Source organism: Rattus norvegicus, chromosome 1 (genome assembly GCF_036323735.1).
Source record: "Rattus norvegicus strain BN/NHsdMcwi chromosome 1, GRCr8, whole genome shotgun sequence".
In the NCBI taxonomy this organism is placed as follows: domain Eukaryota; kingdom Metazoa; phylum Chordata; class Mammalia; order Rodentia; family Muridae; genus Rattus; species Rattus norvegicus.
Window position 1 is genome coordinate 105,168,313 of NC_086019.1, and position 19,656 is coordinate 105,187,968.

A 19,656-nucleotide genomic window follows, 5' to 3' on the forward strand; every position below is an offset into this window, starting at 1 on the left:
GTGTGTGTGTGTGTGTGTGTTTACACTTGCATGTATGTCTGTTCTCCCCTTGCATGACTGGTGCCCACAGAGACCAGAAGGAGTTGGATCCCCTGCAACTGGAGTTACAGGCAGTTCTGAGCCACCATGTGGGTGCTGGGAGTTGAACCTAGTTCTCTGGACCAGCAGCCATGCTCTAAACCACTGAACCATCTCTCTGCAGCCTTCCTTAACACAGAGCTCAGCCCGGCCTCAGTCTCACTTTCTTTGCTGTGTGCTTGTCACAGGAGGTTATACTGTCCTTCACGATAGTCCCAGAGCCTGGGGGAGCTCCTGCCTTGCTGATGGCTGGTGGCCCTGGGCCTTGTTGGTGACAAGGACAACCCAGACACGCTTTATCAGACACTAGGTAGTGTGGCACTCTGGGAAATTTTCATCAGCCCAACAGCTGCACCAGAGAACAATGTGTCCCCATGGCAACAAGGGCTCAGGGAACACCCACCGGGGCCCTCTTGAATATCTTCCAAAGTTGGGGTCAGAGGACTGTCCCCGGCCAGCTGGGCTCCCAGTCTTAGCTGCTTTACTTCACATCACAGTAAGGACTCAGGGTTGCTGGTCGCTCATCCTTACCTGGGTCCTTCTTTCCTTAGGCTGATGTTGACAACACCTACCAAATTCCCTTGTGGGGAGTGGTATCTAAGCAGGGAAATTCGCATTCCACAGTGAGGAGAACAGAGACCAGCTGAGGTCTGGCTGCAGAGCACTTACCCACAATCCCCCATGAGCCCTAGAATGACAGGCACTGGCTAGCTTACCCCGTTCTGCAGTCAGCATTCAGCTGCACTCAGCACTGTGTGGCCGCCATCCTTAGCTTTCTCCCTCACCCTTGGCCTCCTCTCCGACCCCATCGTCCCTGCCCTCCCTCCCTTCCTCCCTCCCACCTTCCTGCCCCGGCCTCATCCTCTTCTTCTCTTTAGACCCACCTGCACAGTTGCCAGAGGAGACCTCTGCCCAGGGCTTCCGCCAGCTGCTGGAGGAGAACCTCCTGGGGGCATACACCTTGATCAAGGTGAGACAGGCAGAGCTGCAGTTGCTGTGTGCCCTTCAGTTCATCCGGAGCACATCGCTTTGTGCCCCTTGGCTTCCTGTCCTTATTACAGTATAGCGGTTCTCAATCCGAGGTTCAATTTCCCTTTGGGAATTGAAGATCCCTTCACAGGGCTTGCCTAAGACAACCGGAAAGCATGGTTATCTACGCTGAGATCCATACCTGCAGTTGTGAAGTAGCGACAGAGATAAGTTTATGGTTGGGGGTGGGGGTCACCACCACGACAGGAGGGTGGCAGCATCAGGAAGGTGGAGAATCAGGATCTAGAAGGACACTGCCAGTCTTCATCCACCTGGGAAGTTACACCCTCCTCGCAATCTTCCAGAGCTTTCCAGCCTGCTTGGAGGTAGCAAAGAGGATGCTAAGAGAATCCAAAGTGAACTAGGCTGTGGTGGCACAGGCCTTTAACCCCAGCACTCAGGAGGCAGGCAGATCTCTGAGTCCCAGGCTAGCTTGGTCTACAGAGAGAGTTTCGGGACAACCAGGGTCACGCAGAGAAACCCTGCCTTAAAAAAAAAAAAAAAAGAAAAAGGAAGAAAGAACCGGAAGTCGTGGCTAGGGCTCAGCAGGATGCAGCTGGAGTTCCAGCACTAAGTAAGCATGATGGTGCAACCTGTGATCCCGGCACTCAGGAAGTGGAGGGAGATCAGGAGCTCAAGGTCAACCTTGGCTACACAGAGAGAAAGGAAAGGAAGCCGGTGTGACGGTCATGGCTTATGAGACAGACAGAATAGTTGCTGCTGCCAATAGGTGTGCATGTGTGGATTGGGTGGAGATGGTATTACAGTGTCTAAAGGAACAATAGAGAGCTGAGGAAGATGGTTGAGCAAGAAAGTGATGGGAGCTTCCTAATCATATTCTAGAATGTTCCATGCTGCACTCACTGACCAGCCTCTCCCTAGAAGTTCAGCCCCATGAAAATAGACATCTTTCCCTCTGACTTGTTTCTGTCAGCAATAGGAACCATGGAGTTTGGATGGGGGGGGCTCACTCCTTAAATCCCAGCACTTGGGCTTGTCTAGGAATGCGATTGCTGACCACTCTGGCTGTGTCCCTAGCATGTACAAGGTCCTTAGAAAAGGATGCTGAGGCAGTGAAGGAGGGGGTTCTCCTCAGCAGATTGGTACAGTGAATGCCCTGGGGGTGAGGGTGGGGACACAGAGATCTTTCATGTGCCTGTTTTCTACCTCAGGAAGACAGTGAAGTAGATGCTCATAAGTGGGAATCAAGAGAGAATCTGCTGGTTGGAATGGCCCGAGTGTCCCCTACCTGAAGGGCTGGAAGCTCATTCAGTTGGTCGAAGTGCTGGCTGTGTGAGCTTGAGTTTGGAACCCCAGCGTCTGTGCTTGTAATCTCAGCCAGCGCTGGAAAAGCAGGGACTGGTGGGTTCCAGTAGCTGACTCGACAGTCAGCCTACGAGAGTCGATGGGCTTCAGAGAGTCAGTGAGAGACCTTATCTTTAAGAAGCAGACAGGCTGGACTGATGGCCCACCTGTTGAGAGCATTGGCTGCTCTTTTTTTTTTTTTTTTTGTTCTTTTTTTTCCGGAGCTGTGGACCGAACCCAGGGCCTTGCGCTTCCTAGGTAAGCGCTCTACCACTGAGCTAAATCCCCAGCCCCAGCATTGGCTGCTCTTTAGGAGGAACCGGGTTCAAGTCCCAGAATCCTAGTTTCTGGGGAATCTGATGCCCTCTTCTACCCTGCACAGGCACTGCACACATGTGGTTCACAGACAGACATGCAAGGAAAACACTGGTGCACATAAACTAACATAAAGATATGAAGGCAAGTAAGCAAGAACAGAACAAAACAGAGTGAGAAGTAGATAAACGACCAAGTAATAAATAAGACAGGACAGACAGCTGGGGTAGGTGGTAAAAGCTGGGGCCCTCTGGAGCTGCCTAGAGGCACACAGGGAGACTGTCAGCCAGGGACATATCCCAGAAAGGGGCGGGGGAGAGGGGCAAATATTTATTGAGTGAGAGCTCTGCACCTGGTACAGGGAAGAGAATAGCCAAGGAAGATATCAGAGCCTATGAGGGACTGCCATTATGGAAGGTGGCAAGGACATGAGGCCAGGTGGCATTAGGTAGAGGGTGGGAACGGGGCTCCAGGGTGTAAGGAAGGCTGTGTGTGAAGCGGGAAAGGGTGAGCCCATCCCCTGAGGAGAGCAGAGGGCCTCCCTCCCTTACAGGGCTGGGTTCAGAGACTTCACAGCCCTCTGAACCTCTCATGGGTTTATGGCTTTTGACCTCCTGAGATCCAGTCACACTTATTGTCACCAGCCCCCTTAAGAGGCGAAGAGGGGCCCCGATGGGCAGGGCGCCCTTGTACCTGGGATGTTCTCACTATTGCAATATCAGTTACAGAACTGGAGGGCACGTGACAACCCATGACAGTCCCCAGGGATCTCTTACTCCAAGGCAAACTGAGGGCACTGTGTGACCGGTGTGGCTTTCTCAGGATGGGGTGGTCCAGGCAAGAGGCTCTGAGGTCGCGGACCACATGGAGAAAAGGGAGAAGGCTGCATTTGGGGTGGAAGGCTTCGGGGTGGCTACAGTAGGGATCCTCTCAGGTTCCTGCTCTAGGAGCCTCCTCAGGAGCGAGTTTGTGCTCAGTCACGTGTCGTGGGAAGACTAGGCTGTGCCTCCTTAGCTCTAGAGCCCACAGCCATGGAGAACAGACTGAGCTGATGAAGGTCACGCCGGGAATGAACACACCTGTGGAGGAGGGGCCCTGGAGAGCTGCAGAAGGTGGTGAAAGTGGGACACATCCCGAGGCTTCCCACATCACGTCATGACCACAGAGTTCTTCGTACAATACAGACATACCATCTCCCTCTGCTGAATAAAACCCTTCCTCCTAGTTGGGCGAGAGAGGCAGGGTTCTGTGTGATGCTTAGGTTTCCCTAGCTTGACAGGCTTGGAAACGGAATAACAGATGAAGGGAGAGAAAAGACACAGGCAGACAGACAGATGCATGTGTAATTGCATGAGAGAGAGAGAGAGAGAGAGAGAGAGAGAGAGAGAGAGAGAGAGAGAGAGAGCGAGAGAGCGCTATCCCTTGCGGAGGGGGCATACCATAGATGTGCCACTACTATGCCTGTGCCCATTGAGACCCACTGGGCAGAGGTTGCAGTCCCACACTTTAGGATGCTGGTGGCCGCCCTCCAGGACCAGCTGCCGGTGACTGACCTGTCCTCTCCACAGCTTGCCCTCCCCCACCTTCGGAAGAGTAAAGGAAATATCATCAACATCTCCAGCCTGGTCGGGGCCATCGGCCAGTCCCAGGCACTAACCTATGTGGCCACCAAGGTAGGCCAGCCCCTCTCCTTCCTCCTGTCCTTTTGTGAGTGTCCCAGCTCTGAGGGGAAGGTGTCCTGGCAGTCGGTGTGTTACAGCTTGGATGGTGAGCTATCCTGACAGTCAGGAGTCTGCCTCTGCTCTGGCAGGAGAGAACTGGGCAGAAGCAGGCTTTTGATAGGATTCCTTGCAGTGCTTGGGGGGTGGTGGTGGTTATGGCACTTTCCGGGGTGGGGATTGGTGGATTTCAAGTCCAGAGTTTGGACTTTTTTACTCTGTAGGGCAGGAGCTGGGCTAGGTCCCGCTGTGGGTGGAACCTGGCATTTGGAGGTCCTCAGGGGAGGCATCTGACCGCTCACCTGCCTCCTGCCTCTAGGGGGCTCCATCTTTCTGAGCTGCTCAGAAAGGTCTCGGCTTTGAGCCTGTAATCTGCCTCCACTTTTTTAATTAATTTTTTTTTACTCTCTCTCTCTCTCTCTCTCTCTCTCTCTCTCTGTGTGTGTGTGTGTGTGTGTGTGTGTGTGTGGTGTGTGTGTGTGTGTGTGTGTGTGGTGTGTGTGTGTGTGTGATAGTGGTCATAGAACAACTTTCAGGAGTTAACTCTCTCCTAAGACATGAGTCTCAGGAACCAAATCAGGAACCTGGGCTTAGCAGCAAAAAACACCCTTATCCTTTTTTTTTTTAAAGATTTGTTTATTTTATGTGTAAATACACTGTCACTGTCTTCAGACACACCAGAAGAAAGCATCGGGTCCCATTACAGATGGTTATGAGCCACCATGTGGTTGCTGGGAACTGAACTCAGGACCTCTGGAAGAGCAGTCAGTGCTCTCACCCACTGGGCCATCTCTCCAGCCCAAACCCCCTTATCCTTACCAGTCAATTTTATTTATTTTATTTTATAATCTTTGAGACAGAGTTTCTCTGCATAGCTCTGGCTGTCCTGGAACTCTCTATGTAGACCAGGCTGGCCTTGAACTCAGAGCAGTAAAGTCATTTAAAAAAGTGTATGTATTTATGTTTATTTTAAGTGTGTGAGTGTTTTGCCTGACATATGGGTGCCTTTCTGGTTCATGCTGATTTCAGAAGAGGGAATCTGATTCCCTGGTACTGGGCCATCTTGGGGTACTGAGAACTGGGCTATCCTGGGGTACTGAGAACTGGGCCATCCTGGGGTACTGAGAACTGGGCCATCCTGGGGTGCTGGGAATGAAACCTGCTTCCCTTGGAAGAGCAGCCAGTGCTCTTGACTGCTGAACCATCTCTCCAGCACTGATTTTTATTACATTTTTATTTATTTAATATGTGTCTACATGTATCTCTTTATGTGCACACATGTAGCTCCAAGGACAGCTTAGTGGATCCCAGGGCCTAAACCCGGGTTGTCCCGCTTGGCAGCAAGCCCCTTTAATGCTGGACCACCTTGCGAGGACCTTCTAGCTTTCGTGTGAGCATCCCAGCCTGTAGCTTAGCTAGGTTAGCACTGCTTGCATGGCAATCCACCTGTCTTAGCTCCCAAGTCTGGGGTCACAGATGTCCCAAGAGTGTCTTCCACTGTATTCCTCATCTAGTCTTGAATTGTGGCAACCCGTCACAAACTGAGCTACACAGAGTCCATGCATAGGTAGTATCTTCCAGGTGGTCGAAGCCAATGCTGCTGTTGCCTAGAAGAAGAGGCTGAGAGGGACTTCATTCTCAGAGACTAAACCCTCTTTGGTCTCTGCCTCTGCAGGGGGCAGTGACTGCCATGACCAAAGCTTTGGCCTTGGATGAGAGTCGATATGGTGTCCGTGTCAACTGGTGAGCTGATCAAAGTGACATAGAGGCTCATAGAGCTGGGGATGCCTGGACATAGTTAGCACACATGGCTCCCATTTCTTCTCTCCGTCCCCTAGCATCTCCCCAGGAAACATCTGGACTCCACTGTGGCAAGAGCTTGCGGCTGCAACTTCAGACCCCAGGGCCACCATTCTAGAAGGCACCTTGGCCCAGGTAGGAGGTGCTGAGGGCTTGGGATAGAGGTAGCTGGGAGGGAGATCGATCTGGCTGGGGCCTCTCTCCTCCCCTCCTTCTTCTTCTCTCTGTCTCTCTGTATGCCTTCGTATCTCTCTCAGCTTCACATAATCTAGGCTGGCTTGGCCTTGCTATGTAGCTGGGGAGGGACATCCTCAAACTTCTGATTTTTCTGTTTCCATTTCCTGAGTACTGGAGTTACAGGCATGTACCACCATTCTGTGTGTGTGTGTGTGTGTGTGTGTGTGTGTGCCTGTATATGTGTGTATATGTGTGTATGTGTATATATGTGTGTTTATGTACCTGTATGTGTGTGTATGTCTGTGTGTGTGTCTGTGTGAGCGGGTGTGTATACATGTGTATGTGTGTGTGTATGTGTGTATTTGTGTGCTTGTACATGTCTGTGTCTGTGTGTTTATGTGTGTGTTTGTATGCCTGTACATGTGTGTATGTATGTGTATGTGCCTGTACATGTGTGTGTGTGTGTGTGTGTGTGTGTGTGTGTTTATGTGTGCACTTGGGTGACTGGGTCTCACTCTCTAGCCTAGGCTGGCTTTGCACTCAGGGCAGAGTTCTTACTCATGTTTCTTGTTTGCTGAGATGACAGGTGTGAACCAACATGCCTATTCAGGGACTGCTCTTAATTTTCTCCCTCCTTTCTTTTCCCAGCCCCTGGGCCGCATGGGCCAGCCAGCCGAGGTGGGGGCCGCAGCCGTGTTTCTGGCCTCTGAAGCCACCTTCTGCACAGGGCTTGAGCTTTTTATGACTGGGGGTGCAGAACTGGGCTATGGACGCAAGGCTAGTAGCAGCACTCTCGTGGAAGTCCCCATTCTCCCACCATAATTCACACTAACATGTCCTACTCATCCGTCTTCCTTCCTTCCTTTCTTTTTCTGCAGTACTGGAGATTAAACCTAGGACCTCTTGTGTTCTAGGCTGGGGCTTTACCACTGAGTCACACCCCAGTGCCACACTGGAGGATTCTGGGCAAGGGCTTTACCACTTAACTCTCAGGTTCCAAAGAAAGTCAGGATAAACTAGTCGCTGGCAGCCCAGCCCTCTCAGTACCTGCTGCTTTCCTCACTCACTTGCCCCTGTCCTCCCCTCTCTACCCCAAGGACTTAGTGTCCCTTCCCCCAGCTTCTGGTTCCTATAAAAACCTGCCACTTTGTCCATGTCCATTCCTGGTCCTTGGCTCCTCTCTTGGTCCCACTTGCCCTCTCTCTCTCCTCTTCTTTCACTTTCTTCCCCCCAACCCCCTCTCTGCTCTCATGGACTCTTCCAGACGCCTCTGTGCTCTCCCTTATTGCAACAATAAAACCTCCCAGCCATACCTTGGAGTGGTCATGTCCTCATTTCATTCATGAGCCACACCCCCAAACCCTCACAGGGGTGGGGGTGGGGGGTGGGGGGTGGATTCTAGGCAGGGGCTCTACCACTGAGCCACACCCCAGCCCCTCACTGGGGTTTTCTAGGCAGGGGCTCTACCACTGAGCCCCACCTCACCTCTTACAAGGGGCCCCACCTCACCTCTTACAAGGGGCCCTACCTACATGTTGCCAGCTCCTCCTGTAGCATTTCCCACCCCAAATTCCAACCTGTACCGTTTTTCTCCCAGCTTCAGCCCCAACACCTTAGGCTCTCAATCCACTTACGGTTCATCCATCACTCATGAAAACAACTTGCACCTTTCACCCCAGCACTACGGAAGCAGAGGCAGATGGGTGTCTGTGAGTTTGAAGCCAGCCTGGTCTACAGAGTGAGTTCCACGACAGCCAAGGCTACACAAAGAAAAACCCCTGTCTTGAAAAAAAAAAAAGATAAATAAATATAATAGCAAAAAATAAAAAATAAAAACAGCTGGCATTCAGAAAGGAGACTTTTGTTTCCTGTTCTTTACACAAGTCTGTCCACACTAACATTACTTCCTCTCTGGCTACATTTAGTCCACGTGCATTCTTGACTCCAAAGAACTGTATCTCCCAGAGACCTCTCAGCAGGCGGGAGAAGCACCAACTTCTGTCTCCAGGGAACATAGTTCCGCTTCACCTTTGTACTAATTAAAAGGCTCACAGGGAAGAATTAAATAAAGAGGTAACTGGCAGATAATACGCCTGCGTTTAATCTTGGCCCTTAGGGGAGAGGAGTTTTGCTCTCTTTGCCAGTGCGGTAGTGACAGTGGCTGGCAGAAGAATCCTGAGCGCCATGCGGCGTCTTAGAGTTGAGACAAGTGGGTCAGAGGGAGGAGGCTGGCATTTGTATTGCTTGTTTTGGGGCTGAAGGACACCGCGGGGGTGTGATGGGGAGGAGCAGGCTCTGGACACTCCCCAGGTTGGGCGCGGGGCGCAGCAACTTCCCCACACCCCAGGTAAGGGGGTGGAACTGCAAGGCTGCTGTGGATTGGCCATGGCAGAGGTGTGCGGCAATCTCTGATTGGCCGCGGCGGGGGCGTTTGCTGCTGTGCGTTTCACCCTGCAGTTTGGAGGAGTTAGGGAAGAGGGCAGGTTTAGAAATGGAGAGTGGGAGGTGGGGGCGGGGCGGGTAATGTCTACCGGGGAGAGTGTGTGATGTAGTTTGGTTACTGTGCCCTGGGCAGTTTGTAGAACAGTGATTCGGTGTTGGGATTTGAGAGCACTTGTTGTTGTTGAGTCTGAGAACATTCTGCAGAGTTACATAGATAGACACAGCAGCTTAATTTGTGTGTGTGTGTGTGTGTTTATATGATTTCTGGCACTGATCGTCTCACTACCTCTGAAGCCTAATATGGATGAAGGGGTGTGGTTCATGCACCTAAGCTGTAGTCTGAGGTCCTGTGGTTGATGTATGAATTTTTTTTTGAGCTTTACTGTCTTAGGAAACTTTGAGGCACAATGAACCATGGGCCCATGAACTCTGTGTGTGTGTGTGTGTGTGTGTGTGTGTGTGTGTGTGTGTGTTTACTCAAGCGCTTATCTCAGGATTACAAAGAACATGTTATCTCCTTGTGCAGAGTGAGAAGTTTTAGCTCCTACCCATTGTCCTCTCTCTCCAAAGTCCTATTCTTTTTGTCTCATTTATTTGAGACAAGAGTCTAATTTTCTCACTTAGGATGCTTTTTACATTTGCAGCAAACCTCCTGCCTCAGCTTTCCGGGTGCTAGGTCACAAGCAGGTACACCAGGCGTGGCTTAAAGTACACTTTCTCCTATCACTGGCATTTAAAGTGAGCTATTCCTTTATTATTATTATTATTATTATTATTATTATTATTATTATTATTAAACCTTTCTTTTCTTTATTTAATGTATGTGAGTACGCTGTAGCTATCTTCAGACACACCAGAAGAGGGCTTCAGATCTCATTACAGATGGTTGTGAGCCACCACGTGGTTGCTGGGAATTGAACTCAGGACTTCTGGACCACTGAGCCATCTCTCCAGCCCGAGCTGTTCCTTTTTATCAAAGCTGCTCACTCTGGCTTTGCCACTAATGATAGTTCCTGTGAAGATGCATTGTTTTTGTTGTTGTTGCTGCTTTAATTTTAGAAAATCTTTTTATAGCAAGCAGTAGTGGCACATCTTTAATTCCAGCTTGGGAGGGAGAGACAGGAGGATCTCTGTGAGTTTGAGGACAGCCTGGTTTACAGAGCTAGTTCCAGGACAGCCAGAGCTACACAGAGAAACCCTGTCTGTAAATCAATCAATCAATGAAAGAAAAATGTAAAAAGTTTTTTTGTGTGTGCATTGCTTGTATGTATGTAAGTGTGTCGTGTGCATGACTAGTGCCTGTGGAATTCAGAAGAGAGCTTAGGATCCCTTGGAACCGGAGTTACAGGCAGTTATGAGCTATGTGGGTGCTAGGACCGAGCCCAGTCCTCTGGATGAGCAGCCCAGTAGTTTTAACTGTTCAGCCCTTTCCAACCTCCTTTTGTTTGAAGACAGGGTTTCACCATACAGCCCCGGCTGGCCTGGAACTAATTAGGTAGATCAGAATGACTTTCAACTCAAGAGATCCTCCACTTCTGTCTCCCAAACGCTGAGATTAAGGCGTGTCCCACTATGCCCGGCAATATATAAAAAATTTAAAGGTCTGGGATCCGTTTTCAGTGCTTAGAGCGCTTCCCAAACACTTATAAGGCCGTGGGTTCAGTCCCCAAGTACTCAAATGCAAAACAAAAGCCAAGGTAAATGCCTAGCTGGGCTTGAGTGTGGCTGGGATGGAGCAGGGCAGGGTGAAGGCAAGGAGGGAGAGAGTGTATGACAGATCTGGACTGTTCCAGCGCATGTTTTTCACAGCAGAGTCTGGGTCCCTGAGGTCCTATCACTAAGAACCGCCTGGCAGAAGTGAGGCTTGCAGAAGCAGCCATCTGCGGGAGGGGGCGTGAGCAGGGCGGGGCCGGAATGCCTTTCACCAGGCCGCGCCCCAGGCCGGCACAGTTACCGGCCGCACGGGATCATGGCTGCAGCTATACTAGGACAGGTGGGTGCGTGGCCGATCGGTGCTGGGGGCTCTGGGGAACCTGATGGGGGGCGCACTTCCGGGTGGACCACTGGCGTGCAGCCTTTCCGGGTTGGCGTCATTCCTCTGTGCCCTGGGGTTCCGCTGCCCCACACAGAGGCGGATGGGCCCCTTGGAAAGGAGTACCGGGCTTTAACGAGCGGCAAAATGGGTAGACACGAGTCGGGTGCGAGAGGTATCTGAACCGCGAGCGAGGTCAGAAGTGGGGAGCCATGGAGGAGAGCTGTAATGGGAGAAGTACAGGGGGGAGTGGGTGTGGGGAAGATGTGGCTGGGGCGTGTCGTGCACTTGGGTTCCTTTAGACAAGGGGCCCAGGAGCTCTGGGACTTTGTGTATGACCTGGCACAGGGTCTTGGGTGGGAAATGGACCCAAGATCTTATTTCTTGGAATGTCTGAGGCTCTCTGACCTGGGTTTGTAATCCAAGCCAAATTGTCCATCAAAATGATAAAGATTCTCCAGACCAGAGTACTTCAGTCAGTGCTCACCAAGGGTCAAGCAGCTGAGTTTTGGAGAATCTATCGTCTTTTGTTTGTTTGTTCGTTTGTTTGTTTTTCTTTTCGAGGCAGGGTTTCTCTGCATACCTGTTGCTCTGTAGACCAGGTTGGCCTCGAACTCACAGCTCTGCAGCTTCAGCCTTCTGAGTCCTGGAATTAAACTCCTGGGCCACCACCGCCTTGCTTGAGAGTCTGTGATCTGAAGAGAACATGATAAATAAGGGTGCAAACAGCTGGTCACAACCTTGGGAAAAAATGTTTGCTGTTACCTTGTATCTGATTACCAGAAGTTCTTACTCCAGGCTGGTGAATTCCTGAACAAGCCTTTAAGCCTTAGGGACAGACAGAAATAATAAAATGTTCTATGCAGACAGTCTTGAGATAAGACAGGGACAAGAATCTAGGCTCTGACAGTGTGGTGGTCTCGGATGGGTACAGCTTTGCCATACTGGACCAATCTTCAATTCTAATGGGACAGATCTGGGTTCTGAGGAAGACAGTTTTACCCTGTAATGGAGACTCTCTGAACATGAGCCTCCCTAGAGCTATGAATACCTAGTAGTGAGTGCCCACACAGTAAAATTCTGGAGTAAACAGGAGCCTGCTGGCTGGGGTTTGACAAAGACTATCCTTGCAAGGACTAGCCTAGACTGCCTTTGGGATGCTTGAGTCTGAAAGAAACAGCCTTACGACTTACCAAGGACAGTCCTAGGCTGTAGAGGGGAGTATGTATTTGGGATGGGTCAGGAGACAGCCCTGGGCTGTGTTAGGATTCCTCATGGCTCTGTAAGGGGTTGGTCCTGAGGGTTGTAATAGAGCCTTGAACTTCTACAAGTCTGAGGGAGAGTTTGTCCTGTGATGAGGACAGCTTGGGGCTATGGGAGGAGCCCTGAAATTTGATGAGATAGCCTGGTGGTGTTCGACTGTTATCTGAGAAAGGACAACACCTTTCTGTTAGAATTACTTGAGAGTGGAGCTTTGACAAGACCATCCTGATCTTTGATGGACACTGTAATGTAGTTTAGGGCTGCTGGGATCTGAAAGGTTCAGGGCCAAATCATGTGGGACCCTGCCCAGCACGCTCCCCTTTAGCTTCCAAATTCTGCTTCCACCCTTTAATACTTCCTTCCTGCAGCCCCCCTGCAATCTGCCCTCCTTCTTCAGACTTAAATCCTAGTCTCTGGGATGGGGGAGGGGTGTTCTTTGAGCCAAGAGAAGACTTGTTGGCCTTATAGAATTGTTCCAGGAAGACAAAGGTAGCACTTCTGAGGTCACCACACTCATCATCCCTGGACCTTGGCACAATGCCTTTTCTGTGCCTCAAATCCATGTGATCTTTTCTCCCTCCTTTCCCCTGGATCTCTTTAGCTGCAGCTGAGCTTGAACTTGCAATCCTCCTACTTTGGCCTCCTGAGTTCTGTGACGATAGGTTTGTGCTACCAAACCCAGTTGAGAACTTTTCTGACTCTCTGCTTTTCCCTCCTCTCCTAGTATTGCCCATCCCTGCTCCTTGCACCATTACATTTTTATTGTCTGTGGGTCCTGGGTATCAGACTCAGATCCTCAGGCTTGCTGATGGGAATCCTTACCTAATAAGTCATCTCAGTGGTCCCCTCTTTATAATCATATAACTCTTTGGACATCTCTTGGCCTCTGGTTCTTTTTTTTTTTTTTTTTTCTTTGAGACAGGGTCTCACAATGTAGACCAGGCTGGCCTTGAACTCAGAGATCTGCATGCCCATGCCTCTTGAGTGCTAGGATTAAGGGTGTGTGCCACCACCCTCGGGTCCCTCATTTCATCATCATCACCATCTTATGACAGGGTCTTATATTGGCCAGGCTGGCCTTAAACTTGCTGCGTAGTCAAGGATGGCCTCGGAGTCCTGATCCTCCTGCCTTTATCTCCCAAGTGTTGGGATGGCAGGGTTTGTGTGCTGCTGGGGAAAAAATAAGCCCAGGGAGTCCTGCGTGCCAGGCAAGCATTCTACAACTGAGTGCAACCCCAGCGCCATCTTTTCTTCATCTCAGCATCTCTTTTCTGCATTGTCCAGCGTTTCTGGCTTACTCCACTAAAATGAAACAAATATTCTTGGTTCCCTCCGCTCTCCTGCCTCCATGCTGGCTACCCTACCTAGGGTTGTTGTCTTGCCCTGGTACTGTGAGTATCTGATGCAGGGTGGCAGTGTTGAGCAAGCTTTATGTCACCACACACAGAGACAATGAGGGGTCGTCACTCTTAGATCACCCCAGAAGCCCCTGGGGTCCACACCATTAAGACCACATCTATGGACATCACTGGCGAAGTGCCGGCCAGACAAGGCTGAACCGCAATGGCTGACCCGGTGTTGTTCGTTTGTTGTTTTGTTTTGTTTTGGTTTTTTAGACAGGGTTTCTCTGTGTAGCCCTGGCTGTCCTGGGACTACTCTCTAGACCAGGCTGACCTCGGACTCAGAGACTCATCTTCCCCTGCCTCCTGAGAGCTGGGACTAGAGGTGTGCACCACCACTGCCCATTGTGACTCGTCCTTAAATGCTGTTGTTGGTGAGCTGGAGTCTGTAGATATCTGAACCAAACTGGCAAACTCCAGGACCCAGTCAGAGTCCCTGTCTCAAAAGACAGGATGGGCTGGGGCTGTGCTCACATGCCTTTAACTCCAGCACTAGGGAGGCAGAGACAGGAGGATCTCTAGGTTCAAGGCCAGCTTGGTCTACACAGTAAGTTCCAGTATAGCCAGGACTACATAGTAAGACCCTGTCTCAAAACGAACGAACAAACAAAAAACATGGTGGAAGTCACCCGAGGAAGCCATCTGAGTGTGACCTCCACAGACACATGTACAATGCACACACACACATAGATAAGATCTTATCTGAGCCAGCTGTGGTGGCACACATGCCTGTCATTCCGTCTGGTGCAGAATCGGAGACAGGAAGATCCTAGTTTCATGCACTGGGTTTTAGAGTGGGTTTGAGGTCAGTGGGCAACTTAGTAAGACCTTGCCTCAAGCCCTCTCCCCTCCAAAAAAGAAAGGAAGGAAGGGAGGAAGGAAGAAAGAAAGGAAATCTGTGTCCTGGCCCAGACTTACCCATATGACATTGAGACTCACCCATTGATCAATGACTTCTGCAAGACTCTCCCCTCACTGGCCACTTTTCAGCTCTCCCAGCAGGAAAATACTGTTATCCTGTCTTCCTCAAACTTGGGACTCAGCTGCCTGCCTCTCCTTGGTCTGCAGAGAAAAGCATGATGCCCAAATATCAGGAAGGGGCCACCATCCTGTACACAACCAGTCCTGAATTCCATGCTAACCCCGGGGAAGGTCAGCACGGATGTGTACAGTATGTGCAGTGAGCTAGCACGTGGCTGTCCTTCAGCCGCTGACAGTGAAAACTCCCGAGTGTGAAAGTATTCCAGCTGTGTGGCTGGGGTGGCTGTAGCAGGGACAGCCAGCTAACTGGTATTCCTAAAGAGTAAGCATTAGGACTCCTCTGTCTGAGGGAAGAGGGTTGGAGTCTTGTAGTTGTGGGTTTAAGGGAGGAAGGTTAAGGAGGATCACTGGGTAGGAAGGAGGAGGGCTGGAATCTGGAGCTCTGGTTTGATAGAGAAATACATGGGCCATTACTCCTGGGTCTGAGGGAGGAGGTCAAGGAACCAGGTTCCTGGGTCTGAGGGAGGAGGTCAAGGGACTGGGTTTCCAGGGTCTGAGGGAGGAGGTCAAGGAACTGGATTCCCCGGGTTCGAGGGAGGAGGTAAAGGAACTGGGGTCTGGGGGAGGAGGTCTGAGGTCTGGGCTGCTGAATTCTGGGATAAAAATGACCTATTCTTTTCTAACTCTCATTAGGTCTTCCCCCCCAAAACCCCCCTCCCCCAAGCCAGGAGTGTTCCCTTACCTGCTCACTGTCCCTGGTCGTAGTCATGTCTGAGCTGTCTACTAGCTGTGGCCAAAGTTCTCTAGTAGAAGGCACGCCTCTGTCGACTTTGCCCTGCATGGTGGAGGGGCCGAGCTGACTTTAGTCTTCCTGGGCTAGGCATCCTGATGGGGACTTGGGCAGAGCACAGGCTGTCTAGAATGCACCGAGACTGTGACAGAGCCAACCTCAGGGGCCTCCCAAGCAAGAGGTGGCAGGCGGGTGTCAGAACCTCTGTTCTTTTTTTTTTTTTAAAGATTTATTCATTTATTATATATAAGTACACTGCAGCTGTCTTCAGACACACCAGAAGAGGGCATCAGACCTCATCACAGATGGCTGTGAGCCACCATGTGGTTGCTGGGAATTGAACTCATGACCTCTGGAAGAGCAGTCGGGTGCTCTTAACCGCTGAGTCATCTCTCCAGCCCAGAACCTCTGTTCTTTCTGGCCCTCTCCTCAGTCATATTGATTTCTCTCTCCATCCTAGGTCTGGGCCCGGAAGCTTCTGCCTATTCCCTGGCGTCTATGTGTGCCCGGAAGATGTGTGTCCTCCAACTTCAAGGTAAAAGGAGGGAGGAAGCCTGGGGTCTGTACCCTTGTGTCTGAGGGAGGACAGGTCTCATCTGCATGTAGGCATCTCTTAGAGGTCATCTAGCTGTCTGCTGTTGGGTGCTGTGAAGAGCTAGCACTGTATTTCTTGGGTATCTGCCCCCTTTCTGGAAGCTGTAGTCTCTTAGGTTGATGACTCCGGGTGCCTGAGGTGATTTTTTTTGTTTTTTGTTTTGTTTCTTTTTTTAAAGATTTATTGTATGTGACTACACTGTTGCTCTCTTCAGACACACCAGAAGAGAGCCTTGGATCCCATTACAGATGGCTGTGAGCCACCATGTGGTTGCTGGGATTTGAACTCAGGACCTCTGGAAGAGCAGACAGTGCTCTTAACCGCTGAGCCATCCCTCCAGCCCCTGAGATGCCGTTTTTATCTTGTTGGTTTTTTTGTTTTGCTTTGTTTTCTCTCAGGCGGCAGACCTCCAGGTTCAGGTGACCAGAGAGCCACAGAAGAAGCCAGCCCCTAGCCAGCCTCTGCTGTTTGGGAAGACATTCACGGACCACATGCTGATGGTGGAGTGGAACAGCAAGACAGGCTGGGGCCCTCCAAGGATCCAGCCCTTCCAGAACCTCACACTGCACCCAGCCTGCTCCGGCCTGCACTACTCATTGCAGGTGGGACGGGCTGCCTCTGCCCCAACCAGCCCTGCTGCGTGCACTGACTCGCCCGACTGAGTTCAGCTCTCTAGGCGCTTTGTGCGTTTCTTCCTCTGTGGATCTGTCTTCTCTCCCTGAGATCACCTGTGTTCTGGGACACAGATGAAGTGACAGCCAGTTCCCACCCACGATGAGCAGATCCGGCTTTGTCGGAACTCTGTGTCCTGAAAGAAAGTGGGGCTCTCCCAGCAAAGATAAAATCATAGAAGGGACAGCTCAGGGTGACAGGAGAGCTAGGTTGGCTGCCTGTGGGGCTCTCGGTGTGGCAGCGGAGGCTTAGGGTGTCAACAGGGCCACAGGAGATGAGGAACTCAGGAGTCTGAACAGGGGCAGGACCAGCCTGGATGTAGTGAGGCTCTCAGGACCTGTGGGAGGTGGTATACTATAGCACCCAGCAGGTCGAGGCAGGAGGACTTCAGTTTTGAGGCTAGCCGGGGCTAGGGAATGAGACCCTAAGCTGGAGCTGGAGTCTTGGAGTCTAGCAATCTGATTTTCCTGTGACAACCCTTAAGGAGTCTTGTCATCGTCATTGCTGCAGCATGACTTCCATCTCACAGTTGTAACCATGAACCTCTCTATGCCCACCCTAGCTCCAAAGAATGACGTGGAGGCTTGTATCTGTCTACAGCGCTTTTACCTTAGCTGAGGTCTGCTCCCCAACGAGCATTCACCTTAAATTAACCTGCTTGTACTATTCTGCTTGTCATGTGGCTGGTTAGTTCCCTCTGTCTGGCTTCCTCTGAGTCTGATGGCAAATCTCCCTTGCCTTTCTCTTTTTCTGGAAGCTCCATCTTACTATTCTGCCTTTTGCTTCACCTTAGTGGTTTTATTTTAACCGATCAGAAGGTGCCTTAGGGAGACAAGGAAGGACAGAGACACAGCTTTACACAGTGTGCAAAAATCGCCACGCCATCATCTCCCCTTTTTAGTCCAACAAAAGGCTCTTTCTCTAAGATCAATACGCTATATATAATAAGAACAATTACGAAAATGATCAGATAAAAGTTACATTCACAGTGTCCAGTCCAGCATTTAGCAAACTTGGAGAAAGTACTATATGATCTACCCTATCTTTTTTTTTTTTTTTTTTTTTTTTTTTTTTTTTTTTTTTGGTTCTTTTTTTTCGGAGCTGGGGATCGAACCCAGGGCCTTGCGCTTCCTAGGTAAGCGCTCTACCACTGAGCTAAATCCCCAGCCCCGATCTACCCTATCTTGATGAGTCCAAAGTTCTGTACCTAATTCACTTTCTTTCTTTTTTTTTTTTTTTAAGGTTCATTTTATGTACACTGTAGCTGTCTTCAGACACACCAGAGGAGGGCATCAGATCCCATTACAGATGGTTGTGAGCCACCATGTGGTTGCTGGGAATTGAACTCAGGACCTCTGGAAGAGCAGTCAGTGCTCTTAACCACTGAGCCATCTCTCCAGCCCCCAGTTTACATTTTTTATTATTTTTTATTTATTTATTTATTTTTTTGGTTCTTTTTTTCGGAGCTGGGGCTCCTGGCAAACCCAGGGCCTTGCGCTTCCTAGGCAAGCGCTCTACCACTGAGCTAAATCCCCAACCCCTACATTTTTTATTTATCCTAAACAGTTTGTAATAGTAACTTTCAAAGATTAGAACTTTACATTATGTTTTTAAATGAGTTGCATAGGTACAATACCTAAAACAAGGGTTGAAACATAACATACAGTATGATGTAGCAAAATATAATCTTCCTTGCGTATGAATATGCAAAACCCATGCCAAATGTAAAATATTTGGCTTATTAATGCTGTTTAGCCTAGAACTAGATTCAATAATTTGCCTTATTTTGTTAGATTTATTTATTACATATAAGTACACTGTAGCTGTCCTCAGACACACTAGAAGAGGGCACCAGATTTCATTACAGATGGTTGTGAGCCATCATGTGGTTGCTGGGATTTGAACTTAAGACCTCTGGAAGAGCAGTCAGTGCTCTTAACCACTGAGCCATCTCTCCAGCTCAATAATCTACCTTTTTTAACCTATTATTCTTATATTCCCCCTCTGTTCTTTTCATCCCATTTCCCTCTTCCCTCTTTTCTCCCTAACACATAAGACAGAAAGAAGGATAGAGGAAAGAAAGAGAAAGAAACCCTGAATCCAATCTCTTTACTTTGTTTCCTCCCTGACCAAGACCATTAGCAACTTGTAACCAACCCCCCCTTAGATAACAACAAACATTTATCACCCTCCTAAAGACCAAAAAACACCCAACCCAACTCTTGGGAATGGAGCTTCATTCCCTAAAATTACTTCCTGCTGTCTGGGGGTAATGTCTCTTTTTTGGGTCCTAAGAAAATTGGGATATGGGCTAAGTCCTACGAATGCTAGCTGTATGATTTGCTGTCCAATCTCCCTCTTTCTGACAGGGAAGTGCAGGGCTCAGCTGAAGTCCTTCTTGGTACAGACTGTAAGGCTGGCCCACTGGGGTCAGCAGCTTTGAAACTGCCTTGGATGTAGGTTTTTGAGGGAACAGTGTTTGAAGCAGGCTAAGTTTGGATCACCTGGGCTGTTTGTTTTGTCTTCTCTTGTGTCTAGTTCTTTTGCTCCGTTAACATAAAAAACTTCTAGAGGTAATATACATTTCTGCATCAACGTGTATATGGAATATGCAGTGTGTACAGCTCAGTTAAAGATGACTCTCTGTTCTTTGTTTGCGCAGGTGAAAGGTATCAAAGGGACCAAACTTTACAAGTGTATTTGAACTGTATAACCAAGCTGCTCTATAAACCTCCATCCATGCCATTAGAAAGGACGGCATGATTGGTCCCGAAGACTCTGTAGCAACAAGATTTCCTGGCCATGTTTAGCTGACGTCCCACATGTCTCAGCCAGTCTCAGCCAGTCTCAGAGAGTCTCAGAGCTGCTCTCACGTAGAGGGATCAGCCTATATTTTACCTGTTGGGTTGTTCTTGGTTTTTTCTTCATGTCTATAGCCAAGATTTTCGGGAGGTTTCCCCTAGTCAAATCTAACTTTATTAATTTTGAAGGAATCCATAGCTTTTCTTCTTTTGAAATAGACAAAACCTCTCCCCAATGTATAATACATTTCCTGCCTT

The 19,656-nt window shown here is 49.7% G+C and overlaps 2 protein-coding genes and 2 long non-coding RNA genes across 13 annotated transcripts in view; 2 read left to right on the forward strand and 2 right to left on the reverse strand.

Annotated features, from left to right (window-relative positions):
- The window catches only part of LOC120097182 (uncharacterized), a 13,839-nt gene extending 7,115 nt beyond the window's left edge, over positions 1-6,724 (reverse strand). For both annotated transcript variants that reach the window (XR_005494429.2, XR_005494426.2), the window contains exon 1: positions 963-6,724. This is a non-coding gene — a long non-coding RNA (uncharacterized LOC120097182). The remainder of the gene's footprint in view (positions 1-962) is intronic.
- Hsd17b14 (hydroxysteroid (17-beta) dehydrogenase 14) overlaps positions 1-7,733 on the forward strand; it is a 10,351-nt gene extending 2,618 nt beyond the window's left edge. Inside the window, exons 5-9 of the mRNA NM_001191111.2 lie at positions 957-1,048; positions 4,296-4,400; positions 6,121-6,188; positions 6,284-6,380; positions 7,071-7,733. Coding sequence (NP_001178040.1) covers positions 957-1,048; positions 4,296-4,400; positions 6,121-6,188; positions 6,284-6,380; positions 7,071-7,244 — 536 coding nt within the window. The 3' untranslated portion in view covers positions 7,245-7,733. The remainder of the gene's footprint in view (positions 1-956; positions 1,049-4,295; positions 4,401-6,120; positions 6,189-6,283; positions 6,381-7,070) is intronic.
- Bcat2 (branched chain amino acid transaminase 2) overlaps positions 6,845-19,656 on the forward strand; it is a 21,318-nt gene continuing 8,506 nt past the window's right edge. Inside the window, exons 1-3 of one of the 5 annotated variants that reach the window (XM_039089504.2) lie at positions 6,845-8,769; positions 15,791-15,865; positions 16,324-16,527. In XM_039089504.2, coding sequence (XP_038945432.1) covers positions 8,701-8,769; positions 15,791-15,865; positions 16,324-16,527 — 348 coding nt within the window. In that variant the 5' untranslated portion in view covers positions 6,845-8,700. Of the gene's footprint in view, positions 8,770-10,826; positions 10,858-10,968; positions 11,092-15,289; positions 15,347-15,790; positions 15,866-16,323; positions 16,528-19,656 lie in introns of those variants that run through there. The other 4 variants (NM_022400.2, XM_006229149.3, XM_017589657.3 and 1 more) reach the window with 4 other exon arrangements.
- LOC102556190 (uncharacterized) lies at positions 10,985-15,804 on the reverse strand. Of its 5 annotated transcripts, none has more exons than XR_010060029.1 (4): positions 15,283-15,804; positions 14,499-14,621; positions 11,480-11,724; positions 10,985-11,119 (listed from the first exon to the last, which is right to left on the reverse strand). It is a non-coding gene; the product is annotated as an uncharacterized LOC102556190 (long non-coding RNA). The 5 variants fall into 5 exon arrangements; XR_010060030.1 differs by having other exon boundaries at positions 11,480-11,591; positions 11,662-11,724; positions 14,499-15,802; XR_590168.4 differs by having other exon boundaries at positions 11,480-11,591; positions 15,283-15,794.